General features: G+C 43.4%; 2 protein-coding genes across 5 annotated transcripts; one reads left to right on the forward strand and one right to left on the reverse strand.

Annotated features, from left to right (window-relative positions):
* The first annotated feature begins 4 nt into the window (after positions 1-4).
* Positions 5-12,815, forward strand: LOC135910876 (RAB6A-GEF complex partner protein 2). 3 transcript variants are annotated; one of them, XM_065443032.1, is made up of 8 exons: positions 5-121; positions 1,914-2,038; positions 3,400-3,557; positions 3,672-3,755; positions 5,873-6,022; positions 6,473-6,607; positions 7,268-7,573; positions 10,887-12,815. In XM_065443032.1, exons 2-8 carry the CDS (start codon positions 1,914-1,916, stop codon positions 11,105-11,107), a joined length of 1,179 nt encoding a protein of 392 aa, XP_065299104.1. In that variant the 5' UTR covers positions 5-121; the 3' UTR covers positions 11,108-12,815. The 3 variants fall into 3 exon arrangements, with proteins under 3 accessions (XP_065299104.1, XP_065299044.1, XP_065299174.1); XM_065442972.1 differs by lacking the exon at positions 5-121 and adding an exon at positions 914-1,173; XM_065443102.1 differs by lacking the exon at positions 5-121 and adding an exon at positions 918-1,173 and having other exon boundaries at positions 3,400-3,551.
* A 3,901-nt stretch (positions 12,816-16,716) lies between these two features.
* LOC135911073 (alpha-ketoglutarate dehydrogenase component 4) lies at positions 16,717-19,789 on the reverse strand. 2 transcript variants are annotated; one of them, XM_065443290.1, is made up of 4 exons: positions 19,641-19,789; positions 19,218-19,278; positions 18,957-19,129; positions 16,717-17,029 (listed from the first exon to the last, which is right to left on the reverse strand). In XM_065443290.1, exons 1-4 carry the CDS (start codon positions 19,668-19,670, stop codon positions 17,012-17,014), a joined length of 282 nt encoding a protein of 93 aa, XP_065299362.1. In that variant the 5' UTR covers positions 19,671-19,789; the 3' UTR covers positions 16,717-17,011. The 2 variants fall into 2 exon arrangements, with proteins under 2 accessions (XP_065299362.1, XP_065299277.1); XM_065443205.1 differs by having other exon boundaries at positions 18,957-19,138; positions 19,641-19,788.
* Positions 19,790-20,206: the final 417 nt, after the last annotated feature.

Genomic DNA, 20,206 nt, shown 5'->3' on the forward strand with positions numbered 1-20,206 from the left:
GCTGGGAAGGGGAAAGCGGTCGCGTGGAAAGGGACGTCACGTGGCTCGCACACGTGGGCGGATGCCTGAAGGACGTCGTCTGTTCTCCGGAGGAAGATGACTCCTCCGCACAGTGCGAGAGGTTTGTTTCTGTTCCAGTTTCTGAACTCTGGTGTTATTTTTTTTTCCCTTCTCGCTCACTTAGCCCGCCCTCCGTTTTCCGCCTTACTTCCGCCACTTTCTTCTCGCGCCGTTTTCCTCGCTGATTTTCTTGGTTTTTGAGGTTTCTAGACGACCGCCTCCACGTTTTGTTCGTGCTTTTGAGTGCGTTGTTGTTGTTGCTTGGAGGAGTCGTGTTCGCCGGCGGCGCATTCCTGGAAGCAGTTCGCGGTGCGTCATGACCGTCTCAATCGACTGCGGACGACGGATTCATTCGGTTCAAAGAACGTGACGATAACACATCGTTTTGAAGCTTCATGTCCTCAAGCTACACCACTCTTTTTCGACCTCTTGCGAATCTCTCTGTGGCGATTTCGCATTTGTACGTCTCCTTTACGAATAGCACACAGCAGTCCGCAAATAGCACCTCATAATGTGACGTACTAACGAACGAAAGGAAGAACATCTGTATTTGTCTTTCACGTCTAGTTTTTGCGCTGTTTTTGCTCTTAACATAATATACGAAGGAGCCCAACAGCAAACTTGCATGCATTTCTTTATATTCTTAACTGCTTCTATTACCAATAAAAGTTCATGCTAACTTCTAAGTACCACAAGTACACCGTGACGTACACAAATGTTTTGCGTTCTCCGCAGCGTTCGCAGACGCAGACCACATTTTTTTTACACCGTGACGCAGGATAATATAGTGCTATGGTAGCGCCAAAAAGCACCTAGCGGATTTCAAGTGCAACAACTTGTGGCCACTGGTTTGAGTTGACGCACCATGTGTTTTCTCGCCCGTAGCAGTTGGTTGGTCTTGTGCTTGCTTTGCCAGTATCAGCGTATGACGTGGGTGGTTTAGAGAAGATTGGCACCAACATGAAAGTAGTTAGCGGTTTAAATTCACGTCCGTGGTGCATCGCAACGTGTCGGCTGCCTTCAACATCAACGAGTATCTTGTAATGACTGATATATGGAAATATTTGTGTGCATCGCAAGGCAACAGCAGACCCGGTCTCCCAGTGGCATAAGGTAAAAAAAAAATCTTACCTCACCCGGTCTGACCGCCTTCCTTGATAGCGTTCTTGACATTACACTTTGTCTATAACGAAGCAACCGCTTTCACATGCGCGTCGTCTCTACCGCATCTCTACGTATTCCTCTCAAGCGCGACAGTGTTGATGGTACGAACGAACAAGTTATGCGAGCTTACTACGGGTCACGATCGTGGGAAAACTTTCAATGCATGACGTCCCACACCTGAGCCACTTATGTCAAACGACACTGGCGACGGCAACTCCCCGTTCTGTGATCTCATTTGTGTATTTCATATCGTCAGAAATTAAGCTATCTGAGCTCTCCTTTGCCTGCATCATCTGTCGACGCGACTTCCGCGCACATCTCGCATAACCTGTAGCGTAAGCTCGAAGAAGCGCCTGTGTGGACTTTTATGAGATCGCCGCATGACCTTGATGCGCCTTCAGCTGTTCTCCCTATGCAATCGTCGTGACTCGACAAATGAATTTTGCTGAAGTTGAATGCGACGCGCATGTAATTGTGTTCTTACGGTGCTCGTAGTGTCAAAGTGACTTGTCCTCAGCGCTGGCGTCGGTGATATTTCACGCTTGCCGCTGACGGATGTGTCCGGTTAGCGTGGCGCTACGATTTCATACCACCGCGCCTGATTAATAAATTTATTTGCTTATTTTTACACCAACTAGTGCAGAAATGTACGACAAAGAGCTAACTGCCGCGCCTTTTCTCGTTACTAGATGATTGAAGTGCAAGCAAAGCTGCTGCGCGATGTCGTCTATGTCGCTGGAGACAGTGTTGAATGCTTGGTCACTTTCACCAACAAGCAGCCCGATGAAAACTGCAACGAGTCGAGTGACAACAGGTAATATTGCACAACTCTGTATGCCGCGCAAGCAATCTGAGGGAATAACGGGGACCGAATACAATTTCCGATACACACCTGTGGCCTAATGCTGCAAACTTCCCAAAGCAAACACATTTACAGCGAAGGTTGACGCTTTCATTGGCAACTGTAGCTAACACATGAGCGCAGTCGTTATACCTTTCACCTATTTTGCTTCAGTGTGAAGGTATGCAGGTGTCTATCAAAGCTTTCAATTGAGGGAAGTACAAGTTGTGCAAGAAGTTGTGAACCAGAACTTTTGCAGAGAGCATTAGTGTGTTTTTATAAAGTTTGTTTCATTTGAACATGCATACTCCTTCGTAAAGCTGCTTCTCATTTTTTTGGATGCCAGCCTTTAAGCGAATAATCTATGTGCTGCCTCAGTGTATAATCGCGAATGGTGCAAGAAACACAGAACAGCAAAAAGGATTGGACACACACCTGCACTCTCCCAGTTGAAGATTTAGTGCAAGTAACACACCCTCTATTATACAAGCGATGGTCACATCATATCCCTGCATGCAAATCTTGCAATATAACTACCAAACAAAAGAGCAATTGAGACATGTTTACTGGAAGGTTGAAATTTGAAGTGATCACCAGTAGCCGAACAAGTAATGTCGAACAACCTTCCTTATTCAATTACTGTTAATCTCATGAACAAACAAGGCTAGATATCAAAAAGAAAGATCATAGATCACCGTAGTCTCCATGCACCAAGATTTTCAAAGAAAATAAAATTCACTCTTGCAGAGTGGTGTGGATGGAGGACTGATACACATATCTGACATGCATGCACTCTATGTGTAATGCTTCAGCAACTTCTCACATTCTTTTATCTTTGCGCTTCATTAACACCTTGTTATCTTCAAGTCTTGGTATACATTTTGTTGCCTGTGTTTTTCATGCCATTTACAATTGTGCATCAAAACCAACTCACCCAGTTCTTGTATCTTATTGTTCAATGTCATGCTAAGACTAGAGCATGTATTTTGAGCATCCTTAGCTGAAACAACCACTGTGGTTGCTCAGTGGCTATGGTCTCATACTGCTGAGCTCGAGGTCACGGGATCAATCCCGGCCATAGCGGCCGCATTTTGGCGGGGACAAAATGGAAGAACATTCATGTACTTGTATTTAGGTGCGTAATAAAGAAACCTAGATGGTCAGAATTAGTCTGGTGTCCTCCACTATGGCGTGCCTCATAATCAGAGCATGGTTATAGCATGTAAAACCCCAGAATTGAACTCAATTTGGTTCTTACCTTGAACAATGAAGCCTATACTGTACAGTTTTTGACTACAGAGATACAGAGACCAATGTAGCTTACTTGCTTGCAGCATCAAGAGAATGCCTGAGAACATTGCCTGGGCCAGCGCTCAAATACATTGCCACTGCTCGGTGGATGAGTCCAAAGTCCGGTTTCCTAAGTCTCCATCTCAAGAGCAGATGGCCACTGGCTCCAAGGACACCTCATTCATTCCGTGCCGAGGTGAAGGTTGATATCTGTCTTTCTGTTTGTGTTGGAAGTTATACAAAATGTAGACACTCATTTAGTTTTACGTTAAGCTCATGTTAAGCTTTGAATACTGTGCCGTGTATGTCTATGCAGGTGAAAAAGGCTACGTGGTATTCTCCTCCAAGCCCAAGATCTTGTTCTGTGACCTCCGGCTGCTACCTGGGGAAAGCAAATCATGTGAGCATTCTTCATAGTCTTCTGTAGCAACACAATGGTTGCTCACTGCTTACAAATAAATGCAAGATTTCTTCGAAAATACCTCAGTATGCTGTCATTGATGGTACTTCTCAAGTAGTCGCCGATGGTGTCTCATTGCACTACAATGCAGCTGTGGTACATGGACTCCTGACAACTTGTCTCCTATATTAAGGTGAAAGCCTTTCTAGGCTCATGTTGAAGTTTGTGTCAGCAGACCTGACCGCCAGAGGGTCCGCCGAAGTGTCATCACGCCATATGAAGACAGATTAAAGTATGAAAAATGATTGATAGTGACAGTTAGTGAATGATAACATTATAATAGAGATTGGTAGAGGTTAATAATGACTACTAATGACTTCTAATAACTCCAAAATGACCAGTATGTCTAACGATGGCTTGTAATGGCCTCAATTGATTAGAAATGTCTAGTAATGAGTAGTAATGACTAAAATGACTTGTAATGACTACTAGTGACTACGAAATGACCAGTATCTCCAACGACGGCTTGTAATGACCACAATTGATTACAAATGACTCAAAATGCTTACTAGTGAGCGGTAATGACTGAAATGACTATGCAATGACCACTATGTCTAACGACAAATTGTAACGACTACAATTTATTAGAAATGACTAAATGTGCTTCGTAATGACCAGTAATGACTCGGATGACTTCTAATGACTACTGATGACTATGATATGACCAACATGTCTAACGATGGCTTGTAATGACCACAATTGATTACAAATGACTAAAAATGCTTAGCAGTGAGCAGTAATGACTAATAATGACTGAAATGACTTGTAATGACTTACAAGATGACCATTATGTCTAACAACAACATTCATTTTGCCACAGTCAGGATTCGCCTCCCCAATTTGGTCCCCTCATCAAAATTACCTAATAAATATGACGGAAATGATACAAAACAGAGCAGCCCGGTTCATATCGCGTAACTACAGTATAAACTCGAGCATTACAAAAATTAAACTAGACCTACTGTTGCCGCCATTAGATATCCGCCGCAGCATCGCTCTTCTGTGCTTATTCCACAAATATATTTACACTAATAAACGAACCCGGTTGCAACTACAAATACCCCACTCTTTTTCACGCAGATTACATAATCAGTTCAGTTTCATGCGCATATACGGTAAAACAAATGCATTTAATTAATCGGCACTACCACGTGCCATCCGTCTCTGGAATGACCTCCCTGATAACATAGTCTCCATATCTAATCCCGACACGTTCCGCTCTCAGTTACTCATGCTTTTCCCATCTAATACCGTTCACGAATGACCAATCTAGTGTATGTTATCGTGCATTTTTGCCATGTTGTATATCATTTTCATAAACGGTATTCCTTTGCTCTGTTAACAGTAACAAGTGTTCGTGTGCCTTCATATATTGCTTTGTATTCCTAGTGCCTTCAATATTGTGTAACATGGTAATCTTTTGATAGCACTGTTCCTATTGGAAATTTGTACTTTTTACACCTTTTACTGTTTAATGTGCCCCCCTTACTTTATGCCCTTCCATAGGGCCTGTAAGGTTCTTTTGAATAAATAAATAAATAATGTCTACAATATATTAGAAATGACAAGAAATGCTTAGTAATGAGCAGTAATTACTAATAATGACTTGTAATGACTATGATGTGACCAACATGTCTAATGACATACAAACTGGGATACATAGCGCAAAAATGGCACAAGGACGAAGCAGGAATACGGGATGAGCGCTTGTCTAACGACAGCTTGTAGTGACCACAATTGATTACAAATGACTAAAGATGCTTAGTAGTGAGCAGTAATGACTAAAAGAAAGAAGAGAAAGAGAAGAGGCAAAGAGAAAGAGGCATATAAGAGGAGGAAGAGTATGCTTTCGCCACTCACCTCTTAAGAGAGATCTTAAGAGACCCTGTAATTTTTGTAGCATTGATCTGTGCCCGAACGTGACCTTTATTATACTTTTTAGAGGAATTTTACTGTCACTTGTATGCTGCTACTTCTGGATTTGCTTCTAGTTGGCAATCTTGTAAGTGCTATATCTCATTCATTCTTTCTTCATGCTTTCCTTCCTCCTTTCGCAGTCATGTACAAGGAAGTCATTCCTTCCTCTGTGCCGCCATCGTACAAGGGCCAAGCAGTACGGTACGCTTACAAGGTCACTATCGGTGCACAGAGGGTCAATGCACTGACGAGGTTGCTTCGAATACCTATCAAAGTGTTCGTGGTTGAAGGTGTGTGCTTTTCTGACATACTGCTTTGATGCTACAAAGCATGTTTGTGCAGTGGGTGCTGTATTGCATTAATCAACAGGGTTTAGCAAAATCATCAGTTATATAAAACAATAAACTCATGTTTGATGCCAAGTGTGATTGCAGCAGAAACAAAATGGCATTCTCAAGAACACAGGTTCATAATGGGAACAGCACGAACAAAACGACGACAAAGGGAAAGGACACAGGACGAGCGCTGATCGGTGTGTCCTTTCACTCCGTCCTTTCAATGTCCTTTCACTCCGTTGTCGTCTTGTTCGCGCTGTTCCCATTATGAATGTATACCAACTTGCCCAACTTTACACTTTAATGAGTTATTTAGGGTATCAACACCAATACAAGCTTTTTTTAATGCTACAGCAAAGGCTTTCTGTTAGCAAAGCCCCTGAGTGTTATGACTTTCTGTCCCAGGTCTGATGGAAGCACTAAAGGAGCGTCTGGCGAAAGCAGCTCCGAGCAACCCATTCCTTCCAACAGCAAGCCGCCAGTCAGTGCTCGAAGTAGCTGTAGATTTCTTGGAGGACTTGACATCTCGAAGAAGGCCTAGTATGTTTTGTTTTGCACAGATGTTATGGAACTGCAACTGCACTGCTACCTATTTGCATCTTGCTGCAGCTGTCATGTAAACATTTCTGTAGCTCTATGTTATATGATTTGACCTCTGGATTGCTTTTTCAAACATCTAGTGTTGCAGCGCACATATAAGTTACCTTAAAACTTCTTTAAATCCTAGGTGGCCTGAAGTGCTTTATACCTTTGCATGCATTGTGTTTCTCATCAGGAGATTTCACCTTGTGCATTTCTCTAAATGAATCGCCCAAAAGGCCACATACTGTGCACATTTCTCTGGCACAGTTGTAAGATATTGTGCAACTTTACTCATTGCATTGACATCCTGTCATGCTGTCTCATCATAGGAGCTGAATATTTCAACTATATCATTTCCATGGAGTTTCTGAAATGACGAATGTTGCTGCTTTGACTAACTTATAATGGTGTTTTGCTTTGACATTAAAGTCAGTGCTGTGGCACATGTGATAAACTGCTTCCTTCTTTTTTTTTTCTTCAATAATGTGACTAGGTCAGCTATTCTGTGCACATTTAGGACTGAAAAGTGCTGAACATTTTTTTTCTTTGCACACCGAGTGTTCTAAGGCCACTCACTGCATGCACAACCTTGAGTGGATGCTGCCTTGTACCTTGCAGGCTACTACAACGTGACGCACCAGAATGGACGGGTTGTGCGTTTCTGCCTGCTCAAGTCGTGCTTCCGCCTGGGTGAAGATATTGTTGGCATGTTTGACTTCTCTGAGGCAACGGTCCCCTGTGTGCAGTACTCGGTGACACTGCAGAGTGAGGAGCACATTTCTGCTGCTGCGTCGGTCACAGGCGAGGCTGTGCATTCCACGCTTGGACATTGCCGACAGCATGCCTTCTGCCTGCACCTGCGCACGACCCACCTGCATCTACCTGTGCCACTACATGTCACACCAACCTTTGGCTCTGATATCGGTGATTGGCAAACCCTGTTTTTATGGGAGGCTTCATTGGGCTGGTATAAGTACGCCTTTGTGAAATGCCGATGCTACACAATTGCAGGATTGTGAAAACAAGCAAAATTTCGGTGCAGCAGTGCTGCTTCCCAGCACATGTACACGCACACACATAGCATTGTAAATGACCCAAGTGACTTTGCCTCTACGGTAAGCCGAGTAACATGCTTTTTGTTTTTTTGCATCTGCTCATGCCTTCTATTGTTGAGTGCAGTAATGTAGCTATGAAGTGCCCTTGCAGAACAGAGAAGCCACTGCTGAAATGCAGCCAATGAGCATTGGTGCTGACGGCACTGTTTATCTACCATTCAGCATTGACAGTTTGCTAGCTACTGCTCATTAAACCACCTTTTAAAAAGTGTGCAGTGGCAGTAACGTACTGGTTATTTGGCTGCTTTCACAGGAAGTCATACCAGTGCATGTGTTGCATATTCATTTTGATGATTAGTACAGCATTGAAACACCAGGACAGAAGAAAAGGAGCGGACCAATGTATTTCCTTTATCCTGCTAGTTTTGCATCTTGATAATCAGAATGAACAAATTACAGTTTGCCAAACTTTCCAGCTTTTGCTGCCATTTAGTGGAATGCACCTTTTGGGGTCAAGCTATGTTTCAGCTTATGTAGAGGCATATGTTCGTTCAGGTGAGACAAAAGTCTGCAAAAAGCATCACCAAAAGGCATTTTGTATTTAAAGAGACAGTGTGATTGTTAAAAGCTAAGCAGGTTAAGCAAGGCCCCACAGTTTACATTGAACCAAGCATGGTTCCTCTTAAAAAGAACCACATGGTACCTTGGAAAACACGAGGAAGGCAGGAGATGGAAATTCAAGACGATGAGCAAAATGAGAACAAGGTGAAAGCAAGAGCCACCATTTCGACAAGTGGACTTGTCTTCTTCAAGGCTTGAAGAAGACAAGTCCACTTGTTGAAACGTTGGCTCCTGCTTTCACATTGTTCTCATTTTGCTCATCACATGGTACCTTGTTACAAAAGAAGTAGTAATTGATGGTTACCAGTTGTCTCTTTTTGCAGCCATGATTTGGCACATCTGTACATTTCTGTAGTTGCAGTTCTTGGCATTGCAAGGCAAGATAGGAGGAATTGAAATTCCCAAGGACACAAAGAAGTTTTGAAGCATAGCCTACCATCACTGCAGTGTTGTTCTTTTAACATAAGGTGCAGTTAACTGCAATCTTTGATAATTTGCAAAAGCTACAAAAATAGGGGGGGGGGGGGAATGCTGCCAAAGTTTGTGAAAAACAAGCTGCTTTTATGCAGGCCTCGTGCCTGTGCACACACGGAGGCATGCACTGCTGTGACAGATTGTACGGTGATGAAATTTCTTTTTGAAGCATTCTAGGGGAACTGTTTGCTTTCTTTTCCTTTTTAAACTGCCACAGCATGTTTTTAATTTGTGGGATACCTGCGGTGTGGTCATGCTGTGTTGGTATTGTGACAGGCAGACTTCACTGACAACATGCAGCTGTTGAGCAATACAGGCATGTTTTAGGCGAAATGAATGACCCTGGACTGAAATTCTTCTCTTCAAATACTTACATCAGGCGACATTGTACATTTCTGCGAAACGGATTCCACGTTGATCTTTCTGTGCAGTTGTAAACTCAGCTGCAAACAAAAATAATATTGCATAAATTTATGTCAATAATGTGTAAACATTCAGTATGACGAGAGTTGTAATGTCTGCAGCCTTGTTTGAATAAGGAAGTGATCAAGAAAATTTGACTGTGTGAACTTCAGATGTGATATTAAAGTGGATGCTCTTCATTAAAATCTCTACATACCGTATTTGCACAACTCTAACACCCTTCCGAATCTAGCACGCATACAATTTTCGCATGCTTAAAGAAAATAAAAGTGAATGTGAATGTAGTATGTGCCTGATCTATAAAAGTAAAATATAGTATATTTCCATGTTTGCAATTGCACATAAGGCAGCATTCTTGAGTGATCACTTTCATGATATTGTATGTGGCTCAGCAACGGACTTGCCTAAATGTGCGGGTGAGAGCGTTCCTGGCACTCTGCACAAGATAGTGTTGGCTGTACACACCAATGCATTCAGAGCCAAGTAGCACAAAATCTCGCAAAAGTAATAGTACATCTGAAAGTGATCATAGTCGAGTACAAAATGAACCCGTAGTATAGGGACGTGCATATTTTGCTTAAAATGTTCGAAAAAATGGTTTGCACTTATTGTTCTTGCTCAATTTTCACACGGAGATTGAATTTTGAAGTCTGCGCTGTAAAGTGTAACACTTGGCAAAGTTAATCGCCTGGTTTTTAAGAAAAACATGCAAGGTTGCCTTCGTGTTTGAACATGCAAGCTGCTGCAACAACGGCTACTTTCTGCAGCTGCCGGCATGTGGCGACACAAGTTTATGCTAGCGACGTCTATGAATGACAGACTCCAAATTGCTATCTTTGAGCATGAACAGTGCAGGGGTAGGCACAAAATCTTTTTCTGAACATTTGAAGCAAAATATGCACGTTCCTCTATACCCACAGCCATAGAGTTTCATACATTTACTTGAGGGAACTGTGGCGTTAGTGTCTACGGGAGATGCAGGCAGGGCAGTTCAGCCAGCACGGGAATGGTGGTTAGTGCATGGATTTGCCTAAGCTTTGTCCTTCTGGCTTTTTAATGGCTTTGTGACTATGCAAGCTGATCATTTTCAAGAAATTACTGCACTATAAATAATTAAATAAACATTAAAATTGTCCAATGGTGGAATTTGAACACAGGACCTCTAGCACAGAAGCCCAATATTGAAAGCATCACACCACAGATGCCATAGCAGTGCCACTGCAGTAATCAGCGATTATGCATGTTCGCTGAGTCTCTCTACGTTCTGAATATAAAAAAAAAAAGTATAGACTGCTTTGAAATTGAGGCCAATTAAAGCAGTTAAAGCATGATAAACGAAGCCACAAGAATGTCTGAAGCAACAAGCACAAATATCTAACAAATTCATGTACTAACCATCATTCCCATGCTGGCTGAACGATCACAGCGCCAGAGTTTTCTTTAGTAATTATTGTAGGAAACAGCAACCTTCAAAAAAACATGATCTGCCACCATCTCTTGATTATGCTGCATTTGACGGTAGGCTGTTGCCAACGACGCAAGCACTGTTTTTGTTTCGTGTCTGATTGTAATGCGAGGCAAGAAAAAAATAGGTGTGCATTAGATCCGTGTAACAATAGTAGCCACAGTATCCATGTGGTCATTATTCTTGTATTCACTTGCAGCTGAACTGCGTTGGAAGCTCCACTTTGAATTTGTGATGACTACGTCCCTGGTGATGCAGCCAGGGCAGCAAGTGCCGAGCTCTTGCGACTGGCAACCTCCAGCAGTACTGGACGTGCAGACCATGGTGTGGGACTTGCCCATATGCCTGTACCCTACACACCCTGGCCATGTCAGCAGTGCTCTCAAAGCGCCATCCCAAATGACTCTGCAAATCTGCTGACCATTGGCCAGCAAAAGTGCTGTGCTCATGCCTGGAAACTGCTCTGCCCACAGCTGACAAAGCGAGAAGCAGGTTGCAGTTTGTGTTTTGTACGATGGAACCTCTAGAGCTGCAGCCATGTGCACCCATCTAATGCTTGGGCGCACATGCAGCTGCAAATTTTTCATTCTTTACTTACCTCGAGGTTGGCTGTTGTTTACAGTCCTCTATGAATACTCTCGAGCCTAGTGCACTAGAAGAGCCAACTTCGTGGCCAGCTCTTAACTTTAGTAGAGGTTGAGTAGTGCTGCCAACACTTCAGTGCACATTTCTTGCAGGGAGTTAGGGAGGCATTCATCTTAACACTCTACATCTTTGGAGATGTGCTACAAGAATCCCACCAAGTGGCCCAGAAGTGATGGTGGTTGTTTTCAAAGTGGCTCGAGAACTTTTTGTAGTAGGCTGTGCACTTCTGGGAGCTATTTCTTGTCTGTGAGGGCCAGCTAGCTTTGGAATTGCCGAGTTGCTTACGGTCGACATTTAATTATGTGCAAGTTGGAGAAACCTGCTTTTGCTGCTGTTTGTAGTATGGTATTAGGCTTCAGTAATTTGTTCTGACAATGCTGGGCCTTTTTATTCTGTCGAATGCCATTATTGGTATGCACTTCGTGTTGGAAAACTTTTGTTTTATTGCTTAAGGGGACTTTACGAGCCTCCTTTGCAAGTTTGGGGCAAGGTATTCATTTCTGCATTTTGTGCGAGGTGTCATTGTGCAGTTATAGAGTAAGCATGACCGTTTTAATAATTCCTTTATGATGCTTATGGGATAGAAGTTTTGCAGCTGCCCCCATATATGTTGCTTGAATTGACGATTGTGTTGAGGTCCTATGTTTAAAGGTACCGCCAATTTTCTTCTTTAGAAGCTCAAAGTACAAACAAATGTGCAGAAGGTGTTGTGGACTAGAAATGATGACGGCACGTAGTTTCGTGCATAATTGCTCATGAATGCCTGTGTGGCGCATTTGTATAGTGCCGACGTCGCGCCAAGTTTGGATGACTGGAGAATCCTTTTATGTGTATGCCTGTGTGTGCGATTGTTTTACCACATGTACATTGGCCAGAGTTACGAATGCAGCATACATTAATGTAACTCTCCAGTGCCTCTCACATTGGGCGATGTTTGAGTACAGGTGCCTGCCAGTGGCAGTCTTTTAATTAAATACTTTTGGATATCCAGCTGTGCTGAATGATGTTGACATGCTATTGATTGTGCCTGGTATATCTGTAAGATATGTGAAGTATCTTTACCATTAAGGGGTCAGATCACTGTAAATAGACCATTTCTGGCAGCTCCACTGTTATGTCAAGTATTCGACACACGTGTTGGTCTTGTACTTGTAACGCATATAGTGTTGTTACCTTACTATGTTGCAAGTTTTTTTTACTTGTGCTGTATATGCTGCGAGGGACTCGTGCAAGGTGTAGGTGATCTGAATGCAGATTTGCTGTTAGCTTGTATTGCGGTTTGATATATATGTGGAAGGCTTTTTTTTTCTTTTCACTGTAGCATAATTTTGATGTGCGGTACTTGCACGCCAACACAAAGCAAGTATAATCACCTTGAGATCTTTCTTGCTTTTGAGAAGATAATGTTTTTGACTCACTTATTGTTACTACAAAGTTCCAATACTAAAGTTGAGAAAAATAAAAACGTTGCCATTAAAATTTATATTGCCTACAATGTTTGAGGACAAGGTAAGTACTCCATTACAGCAGCAAGAGAATGCCTAACTACTTTTAGCTGCACTTAGCACCTTCTCCAGTAATCACATGAAAACAAACTTTTAAAAGATCAATTTTGATATGCTGACATTCCACTCATTGCACTGAGTGTTGAAAAAAGTGGTAGAAAATCAGCAAAACCTATGTGTCATATTTAGGCACCAATTATATTTCTCTTCCAGCAAATTACCCAAGCAAATTAGCTTGGGCAATTCTGTTTGGCTGGACTGTTTGGCTGTTTGAATGGAAGTTTACCGCTACCATTGAAAAGGAAGGTATACAATCGGTGCATTTTGCCAGTGATGACATATGGGGCACAGACTTGGAGACTGACAAAGAAGCTTGAGAACAAGTTAAGGACTGCGCAAAGAGGATGGAATGAAGAATGCTAGGCATAACATTAAGATACAGAAAGAGAGTGGTTTGGATCAGAGAGTAAATGGGTATAGAAGACATTCTAATTGACATCAAGAGAAGGAAATAGAGCTGAGCAGGTCAAGTAATGCACCGGTTAGATAACCGTTGGACCATTAGGGTGACAGAATTGGTACCAAGAGAAGGGAAGCGAAGTAGAGGATGACAGAAAACTAGGTGGTGTGATGAAATGAGGAAGTTTGCGGGTGCTGGTTTGAATTGGCTGGCACAGGACATGGGTAATTGGAGATCGCGGGGAGAGGCCTTCGTCCTGCAGTGGACATAAAATAGGCTGATGACGATAGTATTTATCTTGTGCCTGCTTATGCTGCTGTTATAAATGCTTGTCTACAAGGAAAGATGCAATAATCTGCATCTAGGAATAAATATTTATGTCCATCCAATTAGCTGAATGTAACACCTGCATGAATCGTAATGAATCTGCACCTATTGTATGAAATCTAGCACAACTAGTTTATTTTTTATTATTATTTTTTTTACAAAGGAAGGTTTGTATATGTTCATATGCAGCTGCACATTTCAATGCTCGAAAGATGGTACTGCCAAAGCTATTTGACAAATTCTTGTCTAGGATTCCCAGCTGCAAGCTTTTGTGAGCATCTCTGAAGTATACATCTGTGCTTTGGCTACAAAGTCACATTTATATCCTGCTAGTACAAAAGCCAAAAGCAACACATATTTTGACTGGTGCAATTGAAGTGTGCAGCATGGCAACAGGTGTGCCAAGTATAGCACACCGAGTGTTAATACTAGGAGTCGTAGCTTCTTACCGGTAACCTTTGGTGTGACAAGTTCTGTGGGTCAAGGCCCCTTTTCTCTTGCATAATTTTTTAATGCAGCAAGGATGTCTAACAAGGTAAGAAAAAATGCTAGTAATTTTTTTTTTTACCTAAAGCAAATGAGACACATGAAGAGAAACTGTGACAACTTGTCACCTTTCAATGAACAGCAAGCGGGTGGTCTTCACCGAGGAAAATTGATGGCAAGTAAGCAGAACCTATATGTCGGAACTTTAGTTCCAAAACGTGTCTTGCATTTCAGCATTCTTAGGAGGATACTAAAAACAAATGTCTGGCTGAAATGATGCATTGCTGTTGTAAATGTACAGAACCAGCTTTTGATAACTGCGATATGATGCCCTACCTGCAATTGGTTAGCACTAGTCACTCATAATAAGAGGTATCTACATTGAACCTAAACATCACACAAAAAGGAAATTAGCTTGGGCAATTCTGTTTGACTGCAGTATAACAGTATCGGCTTATGTTACCTATTCAAACTCTCGGTTGGCACTCTTTTGTGGAACTTCTGAGAGCCCCATTTGAACACGATGGTGCCATTCTACTAATTTAAGCTCTTCAACCCATGGTTGCATCTGCAGCAAATGCATGGCACAGTGCTAAAGATGAATCACTTGTTTGCTCAAACTACCCTGCAATTTCTTTAATGCGCTAGCATTTTAGTTGGTCAGTTTTGCTGTTTAAAGCACATGCTCAAGCTGCTTTATGAATACGGGGATAATGGCTTCCAGTTAATGTTTTAAGTCGACATGCACCAAGTCCACAAGCCTGGTTGTGGTGCCGAGTCTTCATCGATCGACCACTTCTATGTTGATATAGGTGCACATTAACTCCCGGAGGTCAAAATTGATCCAGAGTTCTCCATTATATACCCCACTGAGCATTTTCCAGATGTCTCACCCTTAATTTAGCTTTTTAGTGAATACAGTTATTAGCGTAACACTGAACTGGGTCAAGAAGTGAAAAGTCCCATGTTCCCTAAAAAAATTTTCATCATAGCATGTCCCTACCCTAATACATTGCACTTTTCTCAGCGACCCAATTCCAGCAGCATAAATTTTCATTGGTTTCTTTCCATCTCGGCCATGCATGTTTGTTGGGTATTGTCAGCTCCAAAAATATTGACACTTCAGGTTAAATATTTGTCCATATGAACAATAATCGAGAGCTGCAGTAATACAGTGTTATGCTACAATTTCTACTTAAGCATTGTGCTTCAGTTTGAAGGACATCTGGGCCTGCTTAATGGAAAATGATTATGTCCAACCTTTAACATTCAGAGTATAAATGAATTTTGGTTGCGTCTTCAAATATCTTCACTGATCTAGTTTGGTCACGTGTCTTCTTCATTTACTTCACTAAATAAGCCTTTCATGGTGAAGCTGAAACACAGCAATTACACTAATGAGCTGGAGAAGGTATGCTATTAATATTAGGGAGTATTGTGCCGATTATGTTGGTAAGGTAGCTCATGAATTGAACTAAAATTGCCATGGTGTTACACTTTGGCATCAGTTTGAAATTTGTTTACTGACCTGTCACATGATGGCATCATCTACAGGCAGTTTAATATTTCGCACTGAATGACACGCACAACATTGTGGCAGTAAAGCCATCTTCTACACAGTGTGAATGCAATTCAGTGCCTAGCATTAAGCTTCTCAACTTGCAGTTTTGCTCTGAAACTTCCATTGCCATAATGTACAAGGTTTCACATCCTAAAGCGATGTTTTGGGCTATGAGGCACGCTATAATGGAGAATTCTGGATTAGTTCCGAGAGCTCCAGTTTCTTTCATGTGGAATTAAATTGAACAGACACTTTTTGCATTCCCCACCCCCACCCCACCCCATCAGAATGGGGGGCAGGTATTGGTATACATGACCTACTGCTCTGCAGCAGCCTATTGAAGTCCATTGCAGCTTGATGGCCTCTACAAGCAATGACCATCTACTCTCATACTGAATCCTTTGCCTACAAATAGCCTCATTGCTTCATCTAACTCTTGCTTACCTTTCATTGCGATGCCATCTCTTGGCACTTATTGTTACTGAACTAGATCACTACACATTTATTACATGCATGATATCACTTTTTTGTCTACTGTCTACATCTCAACTATCAGCTGCCGGGATTTGCTCGGTAAACTACATACTGGCATCTTCCCGTCTTTTATGGTACATTCAACTGGTCCCTACCGCACCCCAACTCTGTTTGCGGAAAGGTGCTGAATGAGATTGTAGCAAGAGAGAGCCTGCTCGAGGCGAACATTCACCTGCTCCCAGAGCTATCGAAGAAGCCACGTGGCAGCAATTGTCAGGTCACGGTCATACTCCCAGCTCAAAGGCGAGAGTGCCTCCAAGAACTCCCGAGATGGAGTGCAGCATTCTGAACGAACTACGTGAATGTGTTCCAAGCACTCAATTCAACCGGTCGGAGCACTTGAAGGTGACCAGTCAAATGTACCATTAAGGTTGCACCTGTAATTTAATGACGTCTCACTTGCTTCACAGTCCTCGGCTTCCTTCTGTATTTCTTTGCTTTCCTTTAAGTACGAAGCATTGCATCAATTAAGATGAAATGCTGGATACTACAGCTGCTTTTCATACCGAAATTAACCACAACAAGAACAAACATATTTAATTGCATGGGAATGCACTGGGCACTTGCAGAGTGTAGCAGCCACCTTCATCGTTGTCTTCACGGTGCATCCTACAGAAGGCCTTCAGCTCTGCCAGCATTCATCAAATAAATAATTGCGTTGATGCATTCTTCCCATGCTTGTCATGGTCCCCCCCCCTCCCCTCCTCCATCCTCTATTGCTGCTATAAAGCAGGGCTCTTCAATGTGGGCTTCAAGGAATTCTTTTTGAGCGTTTCTTATTTACAGCAGCTATGCAGGGACCTTTGTTACTCGGGGCCTCCTCTCTGAAATGGAAGAAAAGAAAAACATGACTTTCAGTCGCAATTCGGTGGCAATCGTACTAACAAGTTAATCTGCCGCCAACACAGACAGACAAAGAACTTTAACGTGGTCCTGAGAAGCACGGCACTTGGAGCCAGAATTCAAACAAATTACGGAATTTTTATTCGCCTGTTATTTTTTTCAGTTAAAGTTGCTTCGACAAAGTGGGCCTTCCAGTTAAGCAAAATGTGGCTTCTGTCAAGGCATCAAACCTGTCCTGTCAAAGCCAGAATCAGCTCGTGGTGCAATGCTATTTAGACCCGCTTTTTATTTTAGGAAAAAACGTCAGTTGCACCATTTTTAATCGCCTGAGCACATAATCGAATAACCTTAATGTTACTCGGTGTCAAATATTTTTGCTGTAATTAAAAGAAAGCGAATATAATACGACACAATGCAAAACTAATCAAGAGTCACACGGGGCACTTTCGGTCAGGAGGAGGAGGAGGAGGAATAAACTTTATTTGTGCACAGCAGATTTGAGACCTAGGCCTCTACCTAAATGACGGCCTCGAGCCCTTGGGCCCTGGCGGCATCTTCGGCCTGCTGGATTGCCTTGCGTTGGTCTTCCGGTGCACAGCTGAGCAACGCGGTCTCCCACTGCTCTCTGGTTTTAATTATTTTATTCTGTATGGGTGTACGAGGACAAGCCCATACCATGTGTTGTAGGTCCGCCCTTTCTTCACAGAATCTACATCTATCCGTGTAAAGGTCCGGGTAGTAGCGGTGGTAGGCCACCGGGTTCGGATATGTATCTGTTTGTAAGAGGCGCCATGCCGTCGCTTGCCGTCTATTTAACGAGGAGTGTGCCGGGGGGAAATGGGCCCTTCCCAATTTATAGTGTTTGGTGATCTCGTTAAAGCTGGTCATCCGGTCTCTCTCCGTTCCCAGTATTTGTTGCGTGTCACCTGCTCGGCCTGTCAGTTCTCGAGCCAGGTTGTGCGCTATTTCGTTCCCGGGAAGGGAGGAGTGTGCGGGTGCCCATATAATGTGAATGTCGCGATCTTCACGAAAGTTGTTTAAAATTCTGAGTGCTTCCGGCGAGATTCTTCCTTTTGCATAGTTCTTGACTGCTGTCTTGCAGTCGCTTACTACGGTGTTGGCTTCCGTGGAGGCTATTGCCAGTGCTAAGGCAGCTTCCTCCGCCACCTCTGCCTTCCATGTTTTCACCGTCCCACTAACTCTGCAGTCACCCTCTAGACTCATAGCAACTATCGACATACTCTGTCCATTTGCGTACTCCGCCGCGTCCACATAGACCACGTCCCTGGCATCACTGAATCTTCTGTGGAGAGCTCTCGCTCGTGCGTTTCTTCGATCTTGGTGAAACTCCGGGTGCATGTTTCTGGGGAGTGGGGGTATTGATAGATGTTCCCTTATTTTCCTTGGGATGTCTCTCCGCACTCCGTGCTGTGCTTCGTAGGTTATTCCGATGTCATCTAAGATGTGTCTCCCCGTCAAACTCTGCGTAAGCCTTTCATACTGCGCTACTCTCTGTGCCTCAATAAGTTCGTCTAATGTATTGTGCACGCCGAGCGCCAAGAATTTCTCGTTTGACGTATTTGCCGGAAGTCCCAAGGCTTGCTTATAGGCCCTTCTAATAATGCAGTCTATCTTGGCTTTCTCCGCAGCGTAGAGCTTGAGGTAAGGAACCACATATACAATACGACTGATTACGAATGTTTCTATTAATCGGATGAGATTGTGCTCTTTCATGCCATAGTGCCTGTTGGATATCCGCTAAGCATCAAATTTTTTTATTGGGATTGGCTCCCTTCTGCAACTTGAGCAAAGGAGCCATTCGCGATAGAGAAATTCGATCGCGATCAAAAGTGCCCCGTGTGTGACTGGGGCACAAACGTTCCGTGCCCTCGATCCACGGCTACTTACCTGTATGTAGTCGCCTTCGTATTGAGACAGCGGTTTCCTGGCGTACCGAGCTGGCAGTTGAGATTCGTCGATACCGGATCCGCGTGGCGCAGAGCCCACCGGTTTCGATTCTGCGGGAGTAGCGCTACTCGTCGCCTTCATCGCTGTGGATGAAGCAGTGGTCTGTGTCGGCCCTGTGAGAACTTTGCGACGTTGAGAATCCGCGTCACAACATTCGTCCTACCAAAGACAGTGTCACAAACGCTTCGAACTCAACCTTACCTCTATCGGCCCTCGCGCTGCCCGCGCGAAATTTTATCAGCGGGTTGTGGGGCTTGACGGCCTGCGAAAACCAGACGAATCCAATGAATGGGTAGTGCAATGTAGGTGACGCAACACGTTTACAATCAGCCACACGTGGAAATGGTGTTCCCTGCCATCACTGTTAAGCACTCGGGAGCGGTCGAGCTGGTTGTCAGCAGGTATTCCGTCTACCGACTACTAGTTCAGAACTACCGAGACGTTTTACCGTGGCGCCTGCTCTCAAGGGCGTCCTTCAGCGCGAGTTCCGTTTCTCGGACATAAAAGCACGCTGCTGCATCTGGCCCGTACGAACAAGGACCAGCGCATCATGAGCGGCAATAGTCTGCGCTTCGGCCGTTCATTGGTCTCTAACAAAACAAAACAAGAAATAGTGCAAGTGACCTGAATAACTCTTGCAGAAGATGAAGCCATCTGCGCCGCCGTCGTCGCCACCAACAAGCGCACCGCACAAACTCAATTTTTCGACTGCTGCCGCTAACGCTGCCAAGGTGCGGTGATTTAGGGAAGCTTCGCAATATTTACTTCGCTCTGTAGTTTTCCGTAACGGGGCTCAAATTCACGCATATCACTTTTTTTAAATTTATGCACAATCGCATATATATACTCTTATGTCTCCCGCATTGTTAGCTACGTTAGCGAAGTTAGCGCGCACGTGTTGTTACGTAATCGTTATGGCGACTCCCGTGCCTCTGCGGTGCGGTTAGTTCTTGTTTACTGCTGTCGCGGGCAGTTTAGTTTTTTGCGCAAATCCTTCCGTTCGTTCTTGAAATATGAGCACACAGTCGGGAAATGTGAGCAGGTCACGGGCTCAGAAGCACCAAAATGCCACTGCATTTAAGAACACGCTTCACGACACGAGTGTGCAGACGAAGAAAATACTCAACATGAAAATCGAAAATGTGTGTGCGAGGTGTAAAGGCATAATCGAGTGGAAAATTAAGTACAAA

This window comes from Dermacentor albipictus, chromosome 1 (genome assembly GCF_038994185.2).
Source record: "Dermacentor albipictus isolate Rhodes 1998 colony chromosome 1, USDA_Dalb.pri_finalv2, whole genome shotgun sequence".
Lineage (NCBI taxonomy): Eukaryota > Metazoa > Arthropoda > Arachnida > Ixodida > Ixodidae > Dermacentor > Dermacentor albipictus.

Excerpts from the sequence above, each read along its gene's own strand:
- LOC135910876 (XM_065443032.1), top strand. The coding sequence starts at position 1,914 with ATGATTGAAGTGCAAGCAAAGCTGCTGCGCGATGTCGTCTATGTCGCT. Across the intron at positions 3,558-3,671 it reads CATTCCGTGCCGAGGTGAAG|GTGAAAAAGGCTACGTGGTA; the intron begins GTTGATATCTGT and ends ATGTCTATGCAG. Across the intron at positions 3,756-5,872 it reads ACCTGGGGAAAGCAAATCAT|TCATGTACAAGGAAGTCATT; the intron begins GTGAGCATTCTT and ends CTCCTTTCGCAG.
- LOC135911073 (XM_065443205.1), bottom strand. The coding sequence starts at position 19,670 with ATGGCTTCATCTTCTGCAAGAGTTATTCAG. Across the intron at positions 19,279-19,640 it reads CTTCTGCAAGAGTTATTCAG|GCCGTCAAGCCCCACAACCC; the intron begins GTCACTTGCACT and ends TGGTTTTCGCAG. Across the intron at positions 19,139-19,217 it reads CAGCGCGAGGGCCGATAGAG|TTCTCACAGGGCCGACACAG; the intron begins GTAAGGTTGAGT and ends AACGTCGCAAAG.